This window comes from Carassius gibelio, chromosome B20, assembly GCF_023724105.1.
Source record: "Carassius gibelio isolate Cgi1373 ecotype wild population from Czech Republic chromosome B20, carGib1.2-hapl.c, whole genome shotgun sequence".
Classification (NCBI taxonomy): domain Eukaryota; kingdom Metazoa; phylum Chordata; class Actinopteri; order Cypriniformes; family Cyprinidae; genus Carassius; species Carassius gibelio.
The window spans coordinates 6328054-6347893 of NC_068415.1; the positions used below are offsets into that span (position 1 = coordinate 6328054).

At 35.4% G+C, this 19840-nt stretch overlaps 5 protein-coding genes and 1 pseudogene across 5 annotated transcripts; 5 read left to right on the top strand and 1 right to left on the bottom strand.

The window, feature by feature from the left end:
- The first annotated feature begins 59 nt into the window (after nt 1-59).
- Nucleotides 60-2363, top strand: hsdl1 (hydroxysteroid dehydrogenase like 1). Its single transcript, XM_052586597.1, has 4 exons — nt 60-451; nt 578-1023; nt 1528-1746; nt 1829-2363. Exons 1-4 carry the CDS (start codon nt 232-234, stop codon nt 1898-1900), a joined length of 957 nt encoding a protein of 318 aa, XP_052442557.1. The 5' UTR covers nt 60-231; the 3' UTR covers nt 1901-2363.
- A 1349-nt stretch (nt 2364-3712) lies between these two features.
- Nucleotides 3713-4706, top strand: LOC127983504 (gap junction Cx32.7 protein-like; annotated as a pseudogene).
- Nucleotides 4707-5408: 702 nt separating this feature from the next.
- gja13.1 (gap junction protein alpha 13.1) lies at nt 5409-7611 on the top strand. Its single transcript, XM_052585563.1, has 2 exons — nt 5409-5559; nt 6285-7611. Exon 2 carries the CDS (start codon nt 6307-6309, stop codon nt 7165-7167), a length of 861 nt encoding a protein of 286 aa, XP_052441523.1. The 5' UTR covers nt 5409-5559; nt 6285-6306; the 3' UTR covers nt 7168-7611.
- A 1171-nt stretch (nt 7612-8782) lies between these two features.
- Nucleotides 8783-11495, top strand: LOC127984416 (gap junction Cx32.2 protein). Its single transcript, XM_052587056.1, has 2 exons — nt 8783-8919; nt 10075-11495. The coding sequence occupies exon 2, from the start codon at nt 10109-10111 to the stop codon at nt 10862-10864; it is 756 nt and encodes a 251-aa protein (XP_052443016.1). The 5' UTR covers nt 8783-8919; nt 10075-10108; the 3' UTR covers nt 10865-11495.
- Nucleotides 11496-12033: 538 nt separating this feature from the next.
- Nucleotides 12034-15024, bottom strand: LOC127984417 (gap junction Cx32.2 protein). The gene is made up of 2 exons (XM_052587057.1): nt 13836-15024; nt 12034-13553 (listed from the first exon to the last, which is right to left on the bottom strand). Exon 2 carries the CDS (start codon nt 13545-13547, stop codon nt 12810-12812), a length of 738 nt encoding a protein of 245 aa, XP_052443017.1. The 5' UTR covers nt 13548-13553; nt 13836-15024; the 3' UTR covers nt 12034-12809.
- A 2105-nt stretch (nt 15025-17129) lies between these two features.
- Nucleotides 17130-19400, top strand: LOC127983418 (gap junction Cx32.2 protein). The gene is made up of 3 exons (XM_052585597.1): nt 17130-17357; nt 17771-17833; nt 18212-19400. The coding sequence occupies exon 3, from the start codon at nt 18241-18243 to the stop codon at nt 19075-19077; it is 837 nt and encodes a 278-aa protein (XP_052441557.1). The 5' UTR covers nt 17130-17357; nt 17771-17833; nt 18212-18240; the 3' UTR covers nt 19078-19400.
- The last annotated feature ends 440 nt before the right edge of the window (nt 19401-19840 follow it).

Below are 19840 nucleotides of genomic sequence, written 5' to 3' on the forward strand. Positions count from 1 at the left end.
ACACCAGCGTTGGTCACGTGACGCGAGTGTATCACGTGACTTTTAAATGTTCCGGGTTTCCTGATTCACGTTGTGTGACAAATCCAAGGAGGAGAATCTGGTGAAATAGTACTCGTATTAACAAACGTACTCTAGCTAGTTGAGTGCAAACTAACTCGTTGAATTAAAAAGATTATTATTTTTCGTTGGCAACTCATATAGAGTAAATAATTGTAAGCATTTCAGCTTATAATGGCTGCTGTTGACAGCTTCCAGCTTTTGTATAGAGAAATTGCCAGATCGTGCAGTTGTTATGTGGAAACGCTGGCGCTCGTGGGTGCGTGTTACACAGCCAGCAAGGCTGTGATATTTATGAGGGACTGCTATAGTCTGATAAGGCTTCACTTTATTCCTCGTCTTGTCTCCCATAGAGATCTTAGTCAGCAGTATGGACAATGGGCTCTTATATGTGGTAGGTTTAAAAGCGAATAATCATCATGTTTGATTATCTAATTCATGCATTGAACTTGGTGTTATAATACTGCATACTGATATTTACCAAACTTAAATTGACAAAAATGACCCCTTCTTCCAATAGGTGCTTCAGAGGCAATAGCAAAGGCATATGCAGAGGAACTGGCCAGGCATGGCATCTGTGTGATTCTGATCAGCAGTGACACCAGTAACTTAGCTGACACTGCCAAAGCCATTTCAGACACATACGGGGTAGAGGCCATTTTAATTGAAGCTGATTTCAGTCAGGGCCACTCAGCCTGCAAACCTATCAAAGATGCCATTAGCGGTAAAGATATTGGAGTTATTGTTAACAGTCTGGATGGATCTCTGGACCTCTCTCAAGGATTTATGGACATATCTGAGTCTATGTTGTGGGACACTATCAATAGAAATATAGTAGCTGCCACTCTTGTCACCCGTATGGCACTGCCCAATATGGTGGAAAGGGGAAAAGGAGCAGTGGTCAACATTTCTGATGGGCGCTGCTTGTGTCCGACTTCCAGAAAGGCTGCTCTTTCTGCATCTACGGTCAGATCTTTACTCGTTTTCCTGCCATGACAATGTATTTTTGTAGACCAATCAGGAAGTGAGCATTACCATGGTTTTCTTGACAACACCCCAACGGGATTTTACAGGATTTTGGATTATTGCAGAAAATAAGCTCTGTGACTAAAAAAGTGATTCTCCATGTTTGGATAATCATGATAATCTTCACAAATGAACACATTAGAATTTAAACTACAGAACTACACCATGGTCACATGACTTTATCACATGACTTTAACAACAGCTCTTTTCTCTGAAAGTTTGAGTTGGAGTAGTTTATAGTGGGACTATTAACGCAGTGAGACTGTAAAAGTTGACTAGTGAGTAGATGAGTTTGGCATGATGACCTTTTACTTCAGGAATCAGGACAATGGAACCAGAGTTGTTGTTTTTTAGCCTACCAAAATGTCATCTCTGCAGCACTCTATATACAGTACACTGTTTTAATTTGTCTTATGATTCCCTCGCATTTTAAATCCCCCACAGGCTTTTCTTGATAACTTCAGTCGCTCTCTGCACTATGAATATGGCCATCGAGGAGTCTTTGTGCAGAGTTTGCTGCCTTTTAGAGTCTCATCTCAAGCATCTGAGGGTTACAGTCCTGTTGGCTGGCTGGAGCCGAGCCCACAAGTGTATGCCAGCCATGCTCTTTCAACTCTAGGCATCTCTCACCGAACCACGGGATACTGGCCTCACGCCATACAGGTAGTCAAGCAATCATTGTAGACAACTTTCTATATTATAAGGTATGTGTGTATTTAGTATTTCTGTGCTTTTCTTTTTCTAGTTTCGACTGGTGCAGTGCATGCCAGAGTGGGTATGGATGCTGGGATCACGCATATTCACGAGGGCCACCTAACAGGGATGTTTCCCCTCCATGTGAAAGACCAAGTTGATTTTGCAAAGTTGATTTTGACCAGACTCAGAATAACATGAGTGATGAAAGGGTTGAAACTGAAAATCAACTACTCACCCAGTCCCTTTACCGCCTTATACTGAGTTCTGAGTGAAATGCCTCATTTTTTTCAGTATATTTGTTTGCACAAATATAAAAAAGTTGCTCGAGAGGTTGGAACGTGATAACAAATCTATAATGTTTATTTACTACTGTTTTTTTCTTTTTCTTTAATCCATTCTTTATTTATTTGCAAAGGTCAGATTCATATATTAAAAAAAGAAGTTTTAAATTAAATATTTATTTTAGATTCCAAGTGTTTTTGAGTGTACTGGCTATACTCAATACAGTAGATATTGAGTATATATTACTACAGTGTATCTAATTTCTTTGTTGCAACTATGAAATTATCAATAAAAAGCTCAAATGTTTAAATTCTGATATCGTCTTCATTAACTGTAATGCTGTTTAAAACTACATGAAAGCGTTTTGCAATAGATCAAATCAATGTTGTAAAATTACTTCGTAATAGATAAAAGGTCCAAGATTTATATATGCTGTCAGCATGACAAGAGTTTATACAATCCATTGTATAAACTCCAGTCATGCTCACACAGCCAGTATTATCTTTGAAAGTGTAGAAAGTCTACTGCCAAGAACACGTAATGCACTTTACTCATGTAATATTAACATAGGTCAAGTAAAGTTCTATTGTTATTCTGCTATGAGTGGACATACAGTGGAATGAAATGTCTGACAGGACCATGGTTCTAGATTATTAAACACAAATATGAACATACAACAATAGAAGTAAGAAACTATTTTGAACCTATGCAGTACATAGCAAACCTACTGAAAGCTGTAATCTAACTATACATACAGTATACTATAATAGTTGACTATACATAATCTAAGACAAACAATACAAGTACTTTACATAAATACTGTACATGACATTGTGTAAAAGAGGTATTTCAGGGTAAACGGTGAATAGAGCACTGTGTACCGTGAAAATGTCCAGGATGGAGGGGAGGGGGCGCCGATCTTTGCGGCTGAAAGACTGGTGAGCAAAGGAGTATGTTTAGAAAACCTTTTTGAAAACAATTACTTACAATATTAAGATTGGAGTAGTGCAGGAATGTAAAGACGTGTAGTACAATATATAAAACAAAAGCTATTATATAATGCATGTCATATAAACTTACATACAAAACCCATTAGAACATACATGACTAAATCTTCCAATTCCAGATGTCAAGGCTGAAAACTGGTAGTAGTTCACACACTGATAATGTCATAATTGTTTCAAAAGCTGCCTCTTTATGAAAAGGAGGGTTTGAGAAAACCTGTTACACCATCTCCCTGGAGCCCTCACTGAGCGGGTGAAACTTCATCTCCGTCTTATTAAACTTGGTAAGCAGCACAACTGTTTTCAACGTGGATAATAGTCAAGACTGGAGTAATAATGCTGAATAATTCATCTTTGCCATCACAGAAATGAAATAAATTCTTAAATATATAAGATTCTTACAATATTTCATATTGTAACTGTTTTAATGGATACTTGACCAAATAAATTCAGCCTTGGTTACTATAAGACTTATTCCACTAACATGAAAGAGTTTTATTAACCCAAAACTTTTGAATGGCAAAAATGGTTAAAACAAAAAGAAGAAGAAAAAGAAAATGTATGTTCAACTTATGCCTCCAGACCTTTTAACACAGTATTTTCTGAATCCATAAAGAGTGCTTGCATAAAATGTGTGAAAACCAATTATGAGCATCGTTGCATGTAAATTGCCGAACTGCAATGTCCAATAAACGATATTGTCCTTTCTTTCGGGAATTCAATTAGCATTTAAGACGGGTGATTGGGACTTTCTCTGAAGACTGCTGGATAGAGTCCATGCGCAGTCAATGGTGGTGGGAAAATTCTGTCTCACTTTCCTGTTTGTGTTTAGTATTGTAGTCCTCTGCGCCGGTGCCATGATACTGTGATACATGATACTGACGAGCAGTCGGACTTCACGTGCAACACAGAGCAGCCGGGCTGCGAGAAGGTCTGCTATGGCCAGGTGTTCCTCATCTCACACATCCGCTTCTGGTTACTGCAGATCATCTACTCTGACCTACCTGGGCCACGGATTTCCTGAGTACAGCAGGGACAATGGGAAGGTCAACCTTCAGGGGCATCTCTTGAGATGATACATTCTGAGTTTGCATTGCAAGATTCTTTTAGAGATGGGTTTCATCTTAGGCCAGTACTACCTTTATGGCTTCATTCTTCAGCACCAATATGTCTGTGGCCGTTTTCCATGTCCTCACAAGGTGGACTGTTACTTGTTGAGGCCTACTGAGAAAACCATTGTCATTTGGTTTTATGCTGATGGTGGCCTGCCTCTCTCTACTCCTTAATGTGATTGAGATCTAATATCTTTATGTCAACGAGTGTCTCAGTTGCAAAAAGGACTATGCCATCACTCCTGTGACCCCGGTTGTAAACAGGAAGGACTTCAAAACTACAGATCATGTGATACTTGATGCACCATGAGCTAAAGCTTCAGAGGAGGGAGCTTACAATGAGGCAGCAAAGAGTGTGGCTTCAGAGAACCGCAGTGCTGACATGCCAAAAGTCCATATCTGTTTAGCAGGTCTCTGTACACAAAGGCTTTCACACGGTCAACTTGAGCAAACAGCCACTGATCCAAGAGACTCGTGCATGGTCGAGACCCCCCAACTTCAAGCACACTATGACTCTCTCTATGTTTAACAAATCAATAATGTATTGCTGGAAATGCTTGTCTGTTTTTGTTTTTCTTCTTTTCTCATTTAAGTCTGAAATTGTACTCTGTAGAAAGGTTCAATAAAAGTAAAGCATCAAACTGTGACGTTGTTGTTGTTGTTTCTGCTCCATTTCTGTATTTAGGGGAAAAAATATTTTTTTAAGGTGGAAATAATAAAAACTGAATTTATTTGATCAACAACAATTTGATAAATAAGTCAGTTTTCTATTTTATTATATTTTAGAATACAATTTATTCCTGAATATTTAGTAGCCATTACTCCACTCCACTGTCAAATGATCCTTTAGAAATAATTTTAATATGCTGCTTTGGTGCTCAAAAAAAAAAAAAAAAAAAAACTGATTACTATCAATGTTGAAAACAGTTTTGCTGCTTAATATTTTTGTTGAAATCATTATTTATTTCAGGATTCTTTGATAAAGTTCAAAAGAACAGCATATATTTGAAATATAATTCTTTTGTAACATTATGTAATGTCTTTAGTGTCATTTTTGATCAATTCTATGAATATCTGATGAATAAAAGTATTAAAGTACCTTAAAATCATATACACGTATAAAAAAAAATATAATACAGTGTAATGTTAGTTGTTTGGTTTAGAGACTTAAGTATTGTTCAAAAGCCTTTCAATCATTAATGTGGCACTCCTGCGTACTTTCATTCAAGATCTTGTTCTTTTACCGTTGGACAACGTGACAGCAGGCCAGTCTCAGGTATTACGCAAACTTAGCAAAGCCCAAAAATCAAGGTTCAACTATTCTCAGCTATCACTTGGTATGCGGCTTAGATTCTAATAGGAAGAGGTACAACTAACTAAAGGTAAGTGTGAAATCAATACTACATTGTACATTTTTGTTCAAGTTTACATAGTTATAATGTAGCATATAAAAAAGCTGTTTGTCTTGTGGAGTGAAAAGACAATATTTAAGAATTAATTAAACACAAAACATTAGAATCCAACTAATCACGCTAGGTGCTTAATTACTAATATCCAATCAGTCAATTTCAGTAATTGCATTTTTTAATACAGTAAATGTTTTATAGACAGAGTGAAGTTTTAGAGGATAAATTGAGCATGTATTTCATGTAAATCCATTTTTAAGTATTTTAGATTTACCAGTAGCCACGGATGCTTAGTCAATGAATAAGATTCAGAAATAATTATTAATAAGTTATTTCCATGATCCAGTAAAAACACTGTGTAGTACGTTTAGATGCTTGCACCATATGTTAATTTATTACAATCATTAATGCATTTTATATAGTTTCATAAAATATATACTTTATTTAAAGTTTGTTGTTATTAATTTATTACATTTCTTAATAAAACCTCTTTTAACCGTACAACCTTTTTTATGTTTTGCTTTACTTTATGGGCACAGTGACAACTTGTTTGAAGGAGTTATTAATGATTAAGTATATTAATCTATTAAGAGCATACCATTAATGATGAACATCATTTAAAGGTTTATTGATTAAGTTACGTCTAAAATGAACTTTGTATTTAATCTTCCTTTTCTTCCTTATGTCTTTTTTTTTTATAGGAAAGTCTGAGTATCGGCAAACATGGGAGACTGGGGCTTTCTCTCGGCATTATTAGACAAAGTACAGTCTCACTCCACCGTCATCGGCAAGATATGGATGAGCGTCCTTTTCATCTTCAGGATCCTGGTGCTGGGAGCAGCGGCGGAGAGCGTCTGGGGGGATGAACAATCCAATTTGGTTTGCAACACGATGCAACCCGGTTGCGAGAACGTGTGCTACGACTGGCAGTTCCCCATCTCTCATATCCGCTTCTGGGTCTTGCAGATCATATTTGTATCCACTCCAACTTTGCTGTACCTGGGCCATGCAGTGCAGGTCATTCACCAAGAGAACAAACTCAGGGAGAAGATACAACGTCTCGGCGAGGGCCACAAGTTGAAGGCCCCCAAATACACAGATGAAAGTGGCCACGTCAAAATTAAAGGAAACCTGCTCGGCAGCTATCTAACCCAGTTGTTTTTTAAAATCATTTTGGAGATTGCGTTCATTGTCGGACAGTATTATTTATACGGCTTTGTGATGGTAGCCAAGTTTACATGTTCCCAATCCCCCTGCCCTTACACTGTAGAATGTTTCATGTCCCGTCCAACAGAGAAAACCATCTTCATCATCTTTATGCTAGTGGTAGCCTGTGTTTCTCTGGTACTGAATGTCATAGAGGTGTTTTACCTGCTGTGCACCAGGGTCGGATGCCGGAGCAGCAAGAAACGCACACATAATATTACTTCGGCTAAAAACCCCGCAAGTTTGCCATCATCCTGGATGACCTCTGAAGATGCGCTGAAGCAAAACAAACTGAACAAACAGTACGAGAGCGGGCAGAGTCTTGGAGGAAGCCTGGATGGGGCGAAAGAAGATAAACAATTGATGGAAGACAATTAGATTTAGACTTGATCTCCGAAATTTCTCCAATCTGCCAAGTTTTTAGAGAAACATATCTACAGTTAGATTTTTGTAGCCCTTAGCTTATGGTCCATTATTTACACACTTGAAAAAGGAAGTATTAGTATAATACACCTCAAACTGAGTGTTATTTAATTATTTTATCATTTTGTGCACAGTGCATGTTTGACTTTTAATTGGATAGTTTTGATATAAAAACTCACTGTTGTATGATTGTATATATTGTGTGTAAATATATGTATTAAGAGTCAGTAAGCGACTTAAGCACTGTCTGTTTGTGTGATGTTGTCATTTTATTTGGCCATATTTTAGGTTACAAAGAAACTAATTTGTGTTAATGTGTATTCTGAATGTAAACTGGCGTCTGTGATCATTAGAGAGCATGATGACAATATCCTTCTTTGAAATAAAACTTTTAAATCAGCAGAAGTTTCTTTTTTCCCCCGCAAAATATCTTCTCCTGTTTAAAACCTGTTGCCTTGTGGTGGAAAATAACACTATTAAGGAATTAACAATTTCTTAATTAGACTAATAATAAGAACAATTAAAGATTGCTAACAACTTATAACTGTCTTAGTAATTGCTCTTTACCTTAAAGACACAGAATTTTTTAACATTTCTGTACAAATTCAAACAATGAATGCAGTGCTGGTGCTTTTATTTATTTTACTTATTTTTCAAAAGGTACACTTTGTACCTATTAGGTTTTTAATATGTACACTTTAAGTACCAATATGAATCTTTAATTTACAGTCATGTTCCCCATTTACGTACTTATTATAGTAATTACAATAACTATGTAATAACTAGGTACTAGCCCTGAACCTACCCCTAAACCTAACCCTAACCCATGTAGTTACCTTGTGTTACCAGAACTTTCTTAGATAAATACACTGTAAATACACTTTAAGTACATCATACTGTAAGTACATGTAAGTACACGTACTGTAAAATAAAGTGCAACCATGGACCCTTTAGATACAAATATGTACCTTTTGAAAAGTTACCACTCCTGTGACAGCTGTTGTACCTTTATTTCTGAGAGTGTACTGTATGCACATAAAAATGCATTTTTTTTAGTTATTCTCTTTGTATTGCTCTGCAAGTTGCGTTATCTTTACGTTGATATGTGTTGTTCTCGCATATCTCAAATATGACCACGCTGCTGATTTTTATCACTGTTCTTCAGCGTAGAATAACTGCATCTTATAGAAGATGAATAGCCTAAAGCACTAAAACGCAAAGATTCATTATGTTATAAAAGCTCCTTCTCTTGTGAATGCCAAGAGAATATTTATTCTGTTCTCTTCTCTTATGATGAAACATTCAAAACAGAGTGGCTTTTACTTCACAGTTTTTATTGTGTTCAGAAATTTCAGTAATGTTATGAATCACAGTGATGACAAATCAACCCCTTTGGATGGATTTATCTGTATCTTTTATATGCATGAGTACATGATAATATAAAGGTACAGGGATCTTGTCTCACGTATCTCTCGTAGATTCTCTAACAAGATTAATAATTAACTTTGGACTCAATTTCATCCTGTTATCCTAAATATGGCCATGGAACTTTAATCAGACGTCAAGAGGAAGGTGGCAGCCAAAAAAAAAAAAACAGACATTGTGAAATCCAGTGCACTGAAGTTCAATCTTTACACCTGACACATCTCATTTAATCATTGAGCAACACAGTCAATAAGCTCCGCACTGAGACGCAAGCTGTCACAGGTAAAAATATATAATTTCCATATTTAAAATTCTTCTGTATTTCTTTTATATGTGTTCTTGTGTATTTTAAATATGTACCAAAACTGATTATAATTTAAACATGTTAAATTGTACTGATATACAGACGGATTTTGGTGATTTCTGAATGTTAACCATTCACTCTTTCAAACTGAATGCTAGATTGAAAAAGTCAGTCATTCACATTGTTAAAACATTTTCTATGTTGAAGGCTGATGTTGAATCATCTGCTTGCTAATTATTTGCATATTCTATTCCTCATTGTCAAAGAGCCCTTGAGGATATATATTACAGCAATCAATGTCGTTTTGATTTTGTCCACTGAAGTGCAACTCATAATTTCTTTCTAAGCATATTTTGATGTTCAATTCAAATTCATATTTTGTTTGCTTAATGTGATTTAAGTTTATAACACTGTATCTTGAACGCTCTTATCTTCTGAACATCAGAATCCACAAAAGTATTTTTTTTTTTTTTTGGTATACAGAATTATCTAATTATTTGCTGATAATCTTGCCTTTATACCAATACTCTGTGGGCCGTGTGAAGATTCAAAATATTTATGACTTTATTGAGTTCATGATATAATTGATTGCAATCAGCAAGCATTGGTCATTGAATAATCACAAAAATTTTGCCTATGGAAAATAGAAAACCATGCAGTGTTAAAAAAACATTAATATTTTGAGTGAACTATCCTTGATGGGAATCCCTCCTTTTTGGAGTTGCGTAATGCATAAAAATTCTACTTGAGTTCACTGAAAACTAATAACACATTGCTAAAATTAGAATTTCCTTTTTAGTTTTTTTTTTTGTCTTGTTTTTCATAACAAATATCTAAATATCTATCTATCTATCTATCTATCTATCTATCTATCTATCTATCTATCTATCTATATATATATATATATATATATGTATGTATGTATGTATGTATGTATGTATATGTATACATATAACACATATAACATACTGACTAAGAAAATCATTATTTATTATTATTATTATTATTATTATTATTATTATTATTCACTGCATAAGGGGTTTGATTTTGAATAAATCCATTTATAGGTCAAATAGATAATATATATATATATCAAAACCCAGCACCTCAAAATGCTGTCTTTTCTCCCCTAGTTTTCCAGGCAGAGAAGATACTAAAGGCACAAGCATGGGAGAGTGGGGCTTTCTCTCCAAGCTGCTGGACAAAGTGCAGTCTCACTCCACGGTCATTGGGAAGGTGTGGCTCACTGTCCTCTTTGTCTTCAGGATCATGGTTCTCGGAGCCGGGGCTGAAAAGGTGTGGAGTGACGAACAATCAAAAATGATCTGCAACACTAAGCAACCTGGTTGTAAAAACGTGTGTTACGATCACTCCTTTCCAATCTCCCACATTCGCTTCTGGGTTCTTCAGATTATCTTTGTGTCGACACCAACGCTTCTATACTTCGGCCACGTTCTGCATATCCTCCACAAAGAAAAGAAACTGAGACAACAGATTGAAAGCCATGAGGAAAAGCAAGGCCTCAAACATACCAAATACACTGACGATCATGGCAAAGTTATAATCAAGGGCCAGTTGTTAGGTAGTTACCTAGCAAGCTTGTTTGCTAAGATCTTGCTTGAGGCTGCGTTTATCGTAGGCCAGTATTATATTTACGGGTTCGTAATGATCCCTAAGATAGAATGCTCCCAATCTCCTTGCCCTTATACGGTCGAGTGTTACATGTCTCGTCCCACAGAGAAAACCATCTTTATCATCTTCATGCTGGTGATGTCGTGTACCTCTCTGCTTCTGAACGTGATCGAGATGTTCTACCTGATATGCCGCAGGTCAAAGAGACATCGTAGCAAACAGATGAGCACGTTCTCGGCAGGTTTAAACGGATCTAAGATGTACATTACAGGAACTTTAAAGTCTACTTAAACTTAAGGCTGCAAAGATTGATGTTGTAAGCTTGTCCATAGCTTAATGAATGTAGGGTGTGGGTATTCAGATTCATTGTGATCATTTTGTTTTGCGGTCAAATGATTATGTATTTTGAACAATGTTTGACCAGGATGAATTTTGATGAACATCTGCATGGTGCCGCAGGGCATTTCAGGTAATTTTATTTAACTTTAACATTTATTAAAGTTATGTCTTGTCATATGACTTATTTATCTCTTCTTATAAACCTTTGTTAAACTATATTTGTTTTGAATTGTCATAAAACACTTAGACAATTGTTCATTTAGTAAATTTACATATGTTCATATTTTCCTCTCTATGTTTGGTTAAAGCAAACCACATGTAACTATATGAGAGCAGTGTTAGTATATGATATTATTTGTTTTACAAAAGCATAGCTCACGCTAATTTTATCACTTACAACATTGTGCTTTAATCATGAACTGTTTTCATTATTTGTGTTAAAAATTGAAATAATGTTACTATGTTTTTTCTTGTTAAGGTATATTAAAGTATTGCTGAGTAGTGCAGATCGACGTGTAGGCCTATATCAGCAATTGTTAGTTTCCTTAATTTTAGCAAAAAATTAAAGGAGCATCCAAACATATATATTGGCACCTTTTTCCTCACATTGTTCCTCACATAAAGCACTTCACACATCTCATGTGCTGTTGGAATCTAATTGATCCTATTTGAATATGTGCATATTTTAAGGTTTAACTCATAAATATTCAAATAGGGTGTCACGAGTCACTGAAGATTTGACATTATGAAGCCAACACTGTTTCTCGGGTGTCTTGTTACTGGCCTAATATTTCCCTTTGGGGGTCTATGGAAGAAAGAAACACTTTTAAGTAAGTTTCTACACTTGTAAGGATTTTTTTTTTTTACATTTATCTTTAAAATATTTTTTAATAGAAAAAATGGTGTAATGTTCTAAATGTTAAAAAAATATTTTTTTCAGTTCATCACGGCTATAAATATTGTATTAATCTGTCTGAAGTGTTATGTTTTATGCATTGAAAATACACCGGTGTCTGAGTTGCCAGAGCTTTGAAATATTTGTAATCCTCATACGCCCTCGTGTGGTGGAAAGATGGAAAGACTTTTCCTAGTAATTTCTCATGCATCTTACAAACAACAGGCTTGGTTGATGTTTTATTTATATTTGCACACATGACATGTTCACATATATTTACAATAATGGCAGGAATTGCTGCATTGTCAGAAAAAAAAGTACAAAATTTGTCACTGGGCCTTTTAGGCCTACCTTATAAAAAGTATACTGCACCATTTAGGTACTAAAACGTACCATTTACATTCTTAAAAACAAAGGTGCTTCACAATGCCATAAAATGAACTTTTTGTCTAAATGGTTCCATGAAGAATAATCTCTTATAATCTTCTTCAGATTATAAAAAGGTAAGACAGAGATGGTTCTTTAAAGAGTATTTGAGTGAATGGCATCGATGTGAAGAACCATTTAAGCGCCATTATTTTTAAGAATGTAGGTACTAATATGAACATTTAACACACATATTTTTATGGATAAATATGGCAGAATATGGTATTTTATACCATAATACGGTATAAAATGGTGTAGTCTACCTTCTGAAAAGGTACCAACCTGCAGTTATGGTGGGACTGAAGACATCCAGGGGTCTTTGAAAAACAATAATCTTTCAGAATGTGTGGGGATTTGTATTTGTGCGGGTTTATAATAATTGCTACAATCACCGGTATTATAGTTAGAAATGTATGCATCATTTTTATAGTCGTTGTAAACAGTTAAAATTGGATTAGAGTAAATGCATAATTTGTTTCCTTAAACCAATACAAAATATGGTTTATTTAACAAGTAAAAAGTGCTGACATTGTAAAGTTAGTAGATACAGTAAGTTTTATGGTAAATAAGATTCATTCAGCAAAATGTCTCGGTGGGGGTTAATTTCTGCATCTCAGACCTTGCAGATGTCCTCCTCTTGTGTTCGCCTCTACGACCCATCAGGTAGAACATCTCTCCTAGATTTAAGACTAAAGACACACACGCCACAATGAGCATGAAGATAATGAAGACGGTCTTTTCAGTTGGGCGGGATGTATAACAATGCAGACCGATCTTAGGGCAAGGATCTACCTTACATTCTAACTGTGTGGGCATCCAAAGGCCAATTAAATAATACTGGCCCACAATGAACCCTGCTTCAAACAAAATGGTGACAATGAGACTCAACATATAGCCACAAAGCAGACTCCCTTTGTAATAAATCTTCCCGTTGTCATCAGTGTATTTGGGCATTTTTACCCCCCGTTTCTCTGCCTCGTTTTGTAATTGCTGCCTCAGTTTGTTTTCCTTGTGGATGACGTGCAGAACGTAGCCGAGGTAGACCAGATTTGGCGTGGCCACAAAGATGATTTGGAGCACCCAGAATCGCATGTGAGAAATGGGGAAGATGTGGTCGTAGCACGCGTTCAAGCAACCAGGAGTTCTGATGTTGCAGACCATACTGGACTGTTCATCTCCCCAGACTTTATCCAGCCCAGCTCCAAGAACCATTATCCTGAAGATCAGAAGAACCGACAGCCACACTTTGCCAATATTGGTTGAGTGAGACTGCACTTTATCTAAAAGCTTGGAGAGGAATCCCCAGTCGCCCATGCTGACCTGGAAATGAGAAGACTTTTGAAGAAAACTAGAACATTGGAGAACTGGAGTTACATGAATATTAAAGGAGTTAGATTATGTGATTTAAAATGTTCCTTTCTCTTTGGCGTGTTACAAGGTATTGGTGCATAAAGAAGATCTGTAATGTTGCAAAGACTAAAGTTTCAAATCCAAAGAGATATTCTTAATCAAAGTTAACAGTCAACCACACCCCTCTAAAAATAATTCCAATACTCAATAATCAAAACAGTTTAAGTTATTCCATTTTTTAAGTAAACTAACCTTTTATATGATGACAAGTCCACTTGTTCTTTATTTGTGTGCAGATGAAAAGATGATATCAAAGCTTTCAGTCTTTCAAGATCTGACCTTCAACGCGTTTTGTAATTTTTATAAGTGTAGGTTTCATTTAGTGTCCACCCACAAAAAAAAAAAAAAAAATCACTTCGGGTCATTGAGCACGTACTCATACCCAGTCCAAAATCACGCAAACAGTTTTACAACACATCACCCTTTACATTGTCCAGCTTTGAGATGTTGCAATATACGAAACCAAGAAATGTTAAGTCACTTCCCACTTAACATGAGCATGAGATTCTGTGATGAAACATTTTCCATAGAAAGTTCTTTTTGAAAACACATAAACTCAATGTTAAATGGAAAGACAGTTTGCATTTTGCTAATTCGGTTTGTTAAAATATCTTATATAATACAAAGCATTAAAGATGCAGTCCAAGCCCATGATCATTACAATATTTTATGCTGGTTTTTGTCATAGGTTCATACAATGTACTGTTTCAAAAATACGCAGATATGGCATTTTTTGTAGTATTAATTTCAATATAAACGTCTGTGATACAAAAGCAAAGAAATCATTTGGATAAATTAATCTGCTAAATGAATAAATTAAAATGCAACTGTTTACAAGTGTAAACGTAAGTAACATGCACGTCTGAACTTTATCCAGTTATCATGTACAGTTACACCACAGCTATTTCCTACATTCTCCACAGAAACCATAATTATAGGAGAAAATGGGAAAAACAGGATTCTTTTCTTGAGGTTCTATGAAGTGGTGTTGTACAGTGTAGATATGGTTGTTCCCACTGAATGAAAAAACACAGAAACGCCACATGAAAACACAAATTTTGCACTAAAAATTTCCTCACCACCCATTTATAGATCACCCAGATCATCTTAAATATCATAACTGAATGATTGCTTTGTCCTGCTCAAGTGGAGTCTTATTGTTACGAAGAGAGAGTCAGAGACTTTCGGATCCAATTGCAATTCCAATTGATCAGGAATGGCGTCAGGTGTGTCAGGGATAACCAGAATCGTAACCAGAAATAAGCAGACATCGGGACGGGCAGCATAGAATCAGAGTCGGAATACACAGTCCAAAGGTCCAAACAAAAATAACAAACACAGGGGGAAAACTCTCAGAAATGTAGACAGGGCTAAACAAGAGTTCGCAGTGAGGGAGAGTGATTGTGGTGCTAATATGTGTGTGTAAATGAGGTGCAGGTGTGGCAAGGAAATTGGCTGATGAATGAGGTGCAGGTGTGGCAAGGTGATTGTGATGCAGTGACTCATGGGAGATGTAGTTTGGGTGTGGTGCAACAGGGATTTTAATTTTAAATGAGACATGTCTTTTGTTTTGTTGCTGCTGCTGTTGTTGTTGTTGTCATCCATTTTTGACCAAGTTTGTGCATCTGAAAGAACCATGTGTTGGAGAAGCTACTTTGAACCTGTAACTTATCAGTCTAGCTACTCATGATTTAGTGACAACCTCAAACTTGAAAAAATATCCTGCAATTACATTAAATAGGCTAACTGTTAAGGACATATTAGAATAATCCTTAATTTATACAGAAATTAAGAAAATATGTGATGAATAAAAATACAAAAAATGGCCTTAAGCGACTCGAATAGTTAGAAAAGTTAGTGCCTCAGTTAAAGCGGCACGTGAAGTGATCACGTCTTCCTCTATACTAGTTGTAGCATGAAATAAACATGAATGATAAGAAGGTATCATGTGGAATGTCTGTGGAAAGGCAACAATACACAACATTTTTCAAGTTCACTGACATTAATCTCTCTGGTCTGGTCTGGTTTGTTTGTCAGACAAAAATGTTAAATTATGGGTTATGATTGGTCAGATCACCTGTCAATCAAGTTGCCCGCAAAGGATAATAGAGTAGGGGGAACTATGAATTCAGAACCCAGAAGATTAATTTGCTGCGGGTTCCTTCGAGATCTGCCTATGGGGTTTTAAAATGGGGTTTTTCCTTTTTTTTAGTAAAATAAAGCCTGTGATAAACATAACTTGATGATACGTTGACGTTTTGTTCTGCAATGTAAACTGCACAAACTCACAAACATACATTTTCAAAAATGATCATAACTGCTCCAACATTTTTGTGCTGGGTATGGATGTGTGCATATGGTGAAATGAAGTTTTTCAGATCCCGAGTGTAAAAATGTTCGTTATTTATGTCCCGTAGTTGTCCCCTAGATCTCACTTCAGTGTTTCATAAGATTACTCAGAGACTCGAGACAGACTAAAAGTTCACTGTGACGATGACTATCCACAAATATCTCTCCCACAGTTACCACAATGAAACAAGAAGTCCAATTCTTGAGAAATAAAACTCCTTTTTACTGGGGGGATTCACTTGAAAGAGGTTGTCAGGGTCAAGTTGTTTGTGCAGAAAATTATAAATATATGTTTTCCTCCATATTTCATGAATTAAATGTTGGGATTCATAAAGGCGTGTTTCTAATTAGGCAAAGTAATATGAATGGTGCTTTTTATTTAAAATTCCTTTTAATTGTTAGGTTGATTTATTATTGTCATTTAATTAAAACTAACAGATTTAAAGGTTTCATTATAACATATGTCATTTAAAATGATCAAAATTGATAAGAGTTCAATTGTGTGTGTGTGAAATATATACTCTATTTCACAAATTATGACTCTTACTCAGTTGTAACACCAGTTTCAACACAATTACCAAGTTTGGCACCAGTTTTCTCAAAAGTTAGATCACCTCATTTATTTATTTATTTTATTTTTGTACAAAAAAAAAAAAATCAGTGTACATACACCATACACTGTGTCAATGAAGAGCTTAAGAAAATCAAGGTAAATATAAATTATTTTGCATACTTATCAATAAAGCATGTAAATGTAAAAGTGTGAACATATTGTTAATTTGCATTAATTTAGCTTAAATTTTTATTTTTTTGTTCAGGACAGAAAAAAAGCAGTGGTTAAGTGTCTTCTCAAGGCCATAGTGATTGTTACTCATGGGACTCAAACCCAGCAACCTTACCAGGCTTGATCTGTTGCCACTACACCACCACCATCACGTAGAGACGCCGCTTCCACTTAGCGACATAATGTAAACGAAGCTGCCGATTGCGCTGAATTTCGTAAGTGTGTGAAAGTGTACTCCAAAATAAAGTGCTGAATTGGTCATGATGTAGAAAAGAGAAGTGGAAATGTCTGGATTTACTGGTTTTCTTATCATACAGATGGGTGGAGCATCCAGTGTCCCTTCACATATATGTTAATCACATTTCACGGAGAGAAGATGATTGATTGAAACGGTTAAGTCTTGTCTGAGAGTCTGCATGTGATCTCGTTTTGTTTTGGAATTGATTTTAAATTTCAGGAAGCTGAATAAGGAAGTTTGTTAATTTAAATACATGCTTATAAATAATGTTTAAATAATATTTAGGATCATTTGTAGCAGTTAGAGCATTACGGGAAATTACCGTCCGGATCCATTTGTTCAGGTAAGAATATTTTGGAATTTGTTGGAGTAAGTAACTGCATTCCCAATCTTATCCTTAAATTCTTTAAATATATTTATATATAAAAGAATTTAGATATGCATTCTTTTATATCTTTAAATCCTATACGTTTTAGAAACATCACTCAAAAGTAACTTTTCTTCATATTATTGAGTCTTAAATATCAAATGTATTTAAATCATTCAGATTAAGTTATTTTTTTTTATCAAATGAAATACATTTTAAATATTCTACAGTTAAAACTATTTTAAGATCTTAAATGGAATGAGTTTTTATTCATTTATTTTTCAATTATTTATTCATTAATTTGTCAATAAACCGAAACTTTGATTTCAGAAGATTCTGAAAAAAGAGATCTTGTTCTAAACCGTGATTATGATTTTATATTTTTATAGGGTGGCAACAAATACAGTACTCTGAGATTACAAGACAGCATTTATTCTCCATAATATTATTTGGTGAGTATGAAGTTTAAGAGATCAGATGTAGAGCAAGCTCTTTCAATAAAGTAGAAATATATTGGCAAAGTGAAAGCAGAAGCAAAATGGTCCGTGTGCAGTAGTCTATTAAAAAATCTCAGTTGCTGTAAGTGCTATTATAGATTTGATCAGGTCTGTATTGTTGATTTGCTCTGTAATGTTCATGGTGGTCTTAAGGTGACAATTTCCATATTCCTTTGCCTTTTTGACTATAACAAGAACATAGATTGCTCATAACGAGGAATAAAAAACAAAAAAGTTGGAAAAAAAAACTCCTCTAAATTGTTTTGATCTCCATGATGTTATGTAGAAAGCTATTGTGGACACTTCAGTGTAAATCTGCTGTTTATCCTCCAGGGAAGCCCTGAGCAACTGAGTACACAATCATGGGAGATTGGGGATTCCTCTCAGCTTTACTGGACAAAGTACAGTCCCACTCCACCGTCATCGGCAAGATCTGGATGAGCATCCTCTTCATCTTCAGGATCCTGGTGCTGGGAGCAGGAGCGGAGAACGTGTGGGGTGATGAGCGATCCAACTTAGTGTGCAACACCAACACGCCTGGTTGCGAAAGCTTGTGCTACGACTGGAAGTTCCCCATCTCTCACATTCGCTTCTGGGTCATGCAGATCATTTTCGTTTCCACTCCAACTTTGGTGTATCTGGGCCACGTGGTGCACGTCATCCACCAGGAGAACAAACTGAGAGAGGAGCAGAAAAGAAACCCGATGTCAAAGTCTCCAAAATATACGAATGAAAAAGGGAAGGTTGAAATCAAAGGAAGCATGCTGGGTAGTTACTTGACCCAGCTGTTTATAAAAATCATTATTGAGGTGGCTTTCATCGTTGGCCAGTATTATCTGTTTGGATTTATTATGGAGCGCAAGTTCCACTGTAAGCAGTCGCCATGTACGGTGGAGACAGAGTGTTTCATTTCTAGACCCACAGAGAAAACCATCTTCATTATCTTCATGTTGGTGGTGGCATGTGTGTCTCTGGCCTTAAATGTTCTAGAAATCTTCTATTTGCTTTGTAAGAGGATAAGTGGGAGAAATAAGAAATATAGAAATGTAACGTATGCTGGTGATTCCCATTATCCTTCACCTTTTTCAGCAGAACTTGATTCGGCTCATTCTATGAGACACAATGAGTTAAACATGGCCTTTCAGAAAAGATTGGCTCAAAGCAAAGGCAGCCATGATGAAGCAGAATCTGAGCCATAGGGCAAGAAGTCATTGTGGTAACATGAAATGCACATAACTTACATATTCAACTTTGTATATCCAACAGAGCTTATGAAAAAAAAAAAAGAAAAAAAAAGTTGATTGTAATTTTTGCTAAAAAGAACACTAGATGGTGCTGTAAACTTCTTGAGATGCACTCACTAACCCCTAACTTCTGTCACTACAAGGCCATTTTTTTTTGTCTGAGTTTTTCCTTTTTAATGTTTTTTTAGCAATGCAACACGAAATATGTATAAACAACCTTTTATTTTGTGCACTAAGAATAAACATTGTAAGATAACTAAATAAATGAATGTTTATCAGTTGTTTTCTTATACAGAAGGGACATCAAGAAGAAATATATTAAATTATTAATAAACATGCAAATACACACGCACATGATTGTGTAATATTTAACACTATAAGTTTATTTATAATATATTTTATATTAAATATTTCTCATATTACAACACTTAAATTACTTTTAATATTTACTGAATATGTCAAATTAAAACAGCAGTAAACAAGAATAATGTTTAAAGTAATGTTTTTTTTTTTATAGACATATATTTATATTCTCTAAGGTAGGCTATCAAATGTTCCCTTTTAGGGATTATTAAATTCGGATAATCATAGAAATTCCCGACTGCTCCTGCTTTAAAGATTCAATCACGTTAGAAATGCCATTATAGTATGCGATATTTATTAATATGCAATTTATATTGTATCATCATTGTCAATTTTTGTTTATAAAACAAGTTTT

What these genes read in the sequence shown, in the direction of transcription:
- hsdl1 (XM_052586597.1), top strand. Translation starts at nt 232, where the DNA reads ATGGCTGCTGTTGACAGCTTCCAGCTTTTGTATAGAGAAATTGCCAGA. An exon ending in CTGCTCTTTCTGCATCTACG is followed by an intron (nt 1,024 to 1,527) that starts GTCAGATCTTTA and finishes AATCCCCCACAG; the next exon opens with GCTTTTCTTGATAACTTCAG. An exon ending in ACTGGCCTCACGCCATACAG is followed by an intron (nt 1,747 to 1,828) that starts GTAGTCAAGCAA and finishes TTCTTTTTCTAG; the next exon opens with TTTCGACTGGTGCAGTGCAT.
- gja13.1 (XM_052585563.1), top strand. Translation starts at nt 6,307, where the DNA reads ATGGGAGACTGGGGCTTTCTCTCGGCATTATTAGACAAAGTACAGTCT.
- LOC127984416 (XM_052587056.1), top strand. Translation starts at nt 10,109, where the DNA reads ATGGGAGAGTGGGGCTTTCTCTCCAAGCTGCTGGACAAAGTGCAGTCT.
- LOC127984417 (XM_052587057.1), bottom strand. Translation starts at nt 13,547, where the DNA reads ATGGGCGACTGGGGATTCCTCTCCAAGCTTTTAGATAAAGTGCAGTCT.
- LOC127983418 (XM_052585597.1), top strand. Translation starts at nt 18,241, where the DNA reads ATGGGAGATTGGGGATTCCTCTCAGCTTTACTGGACAAAGTACAGTCC.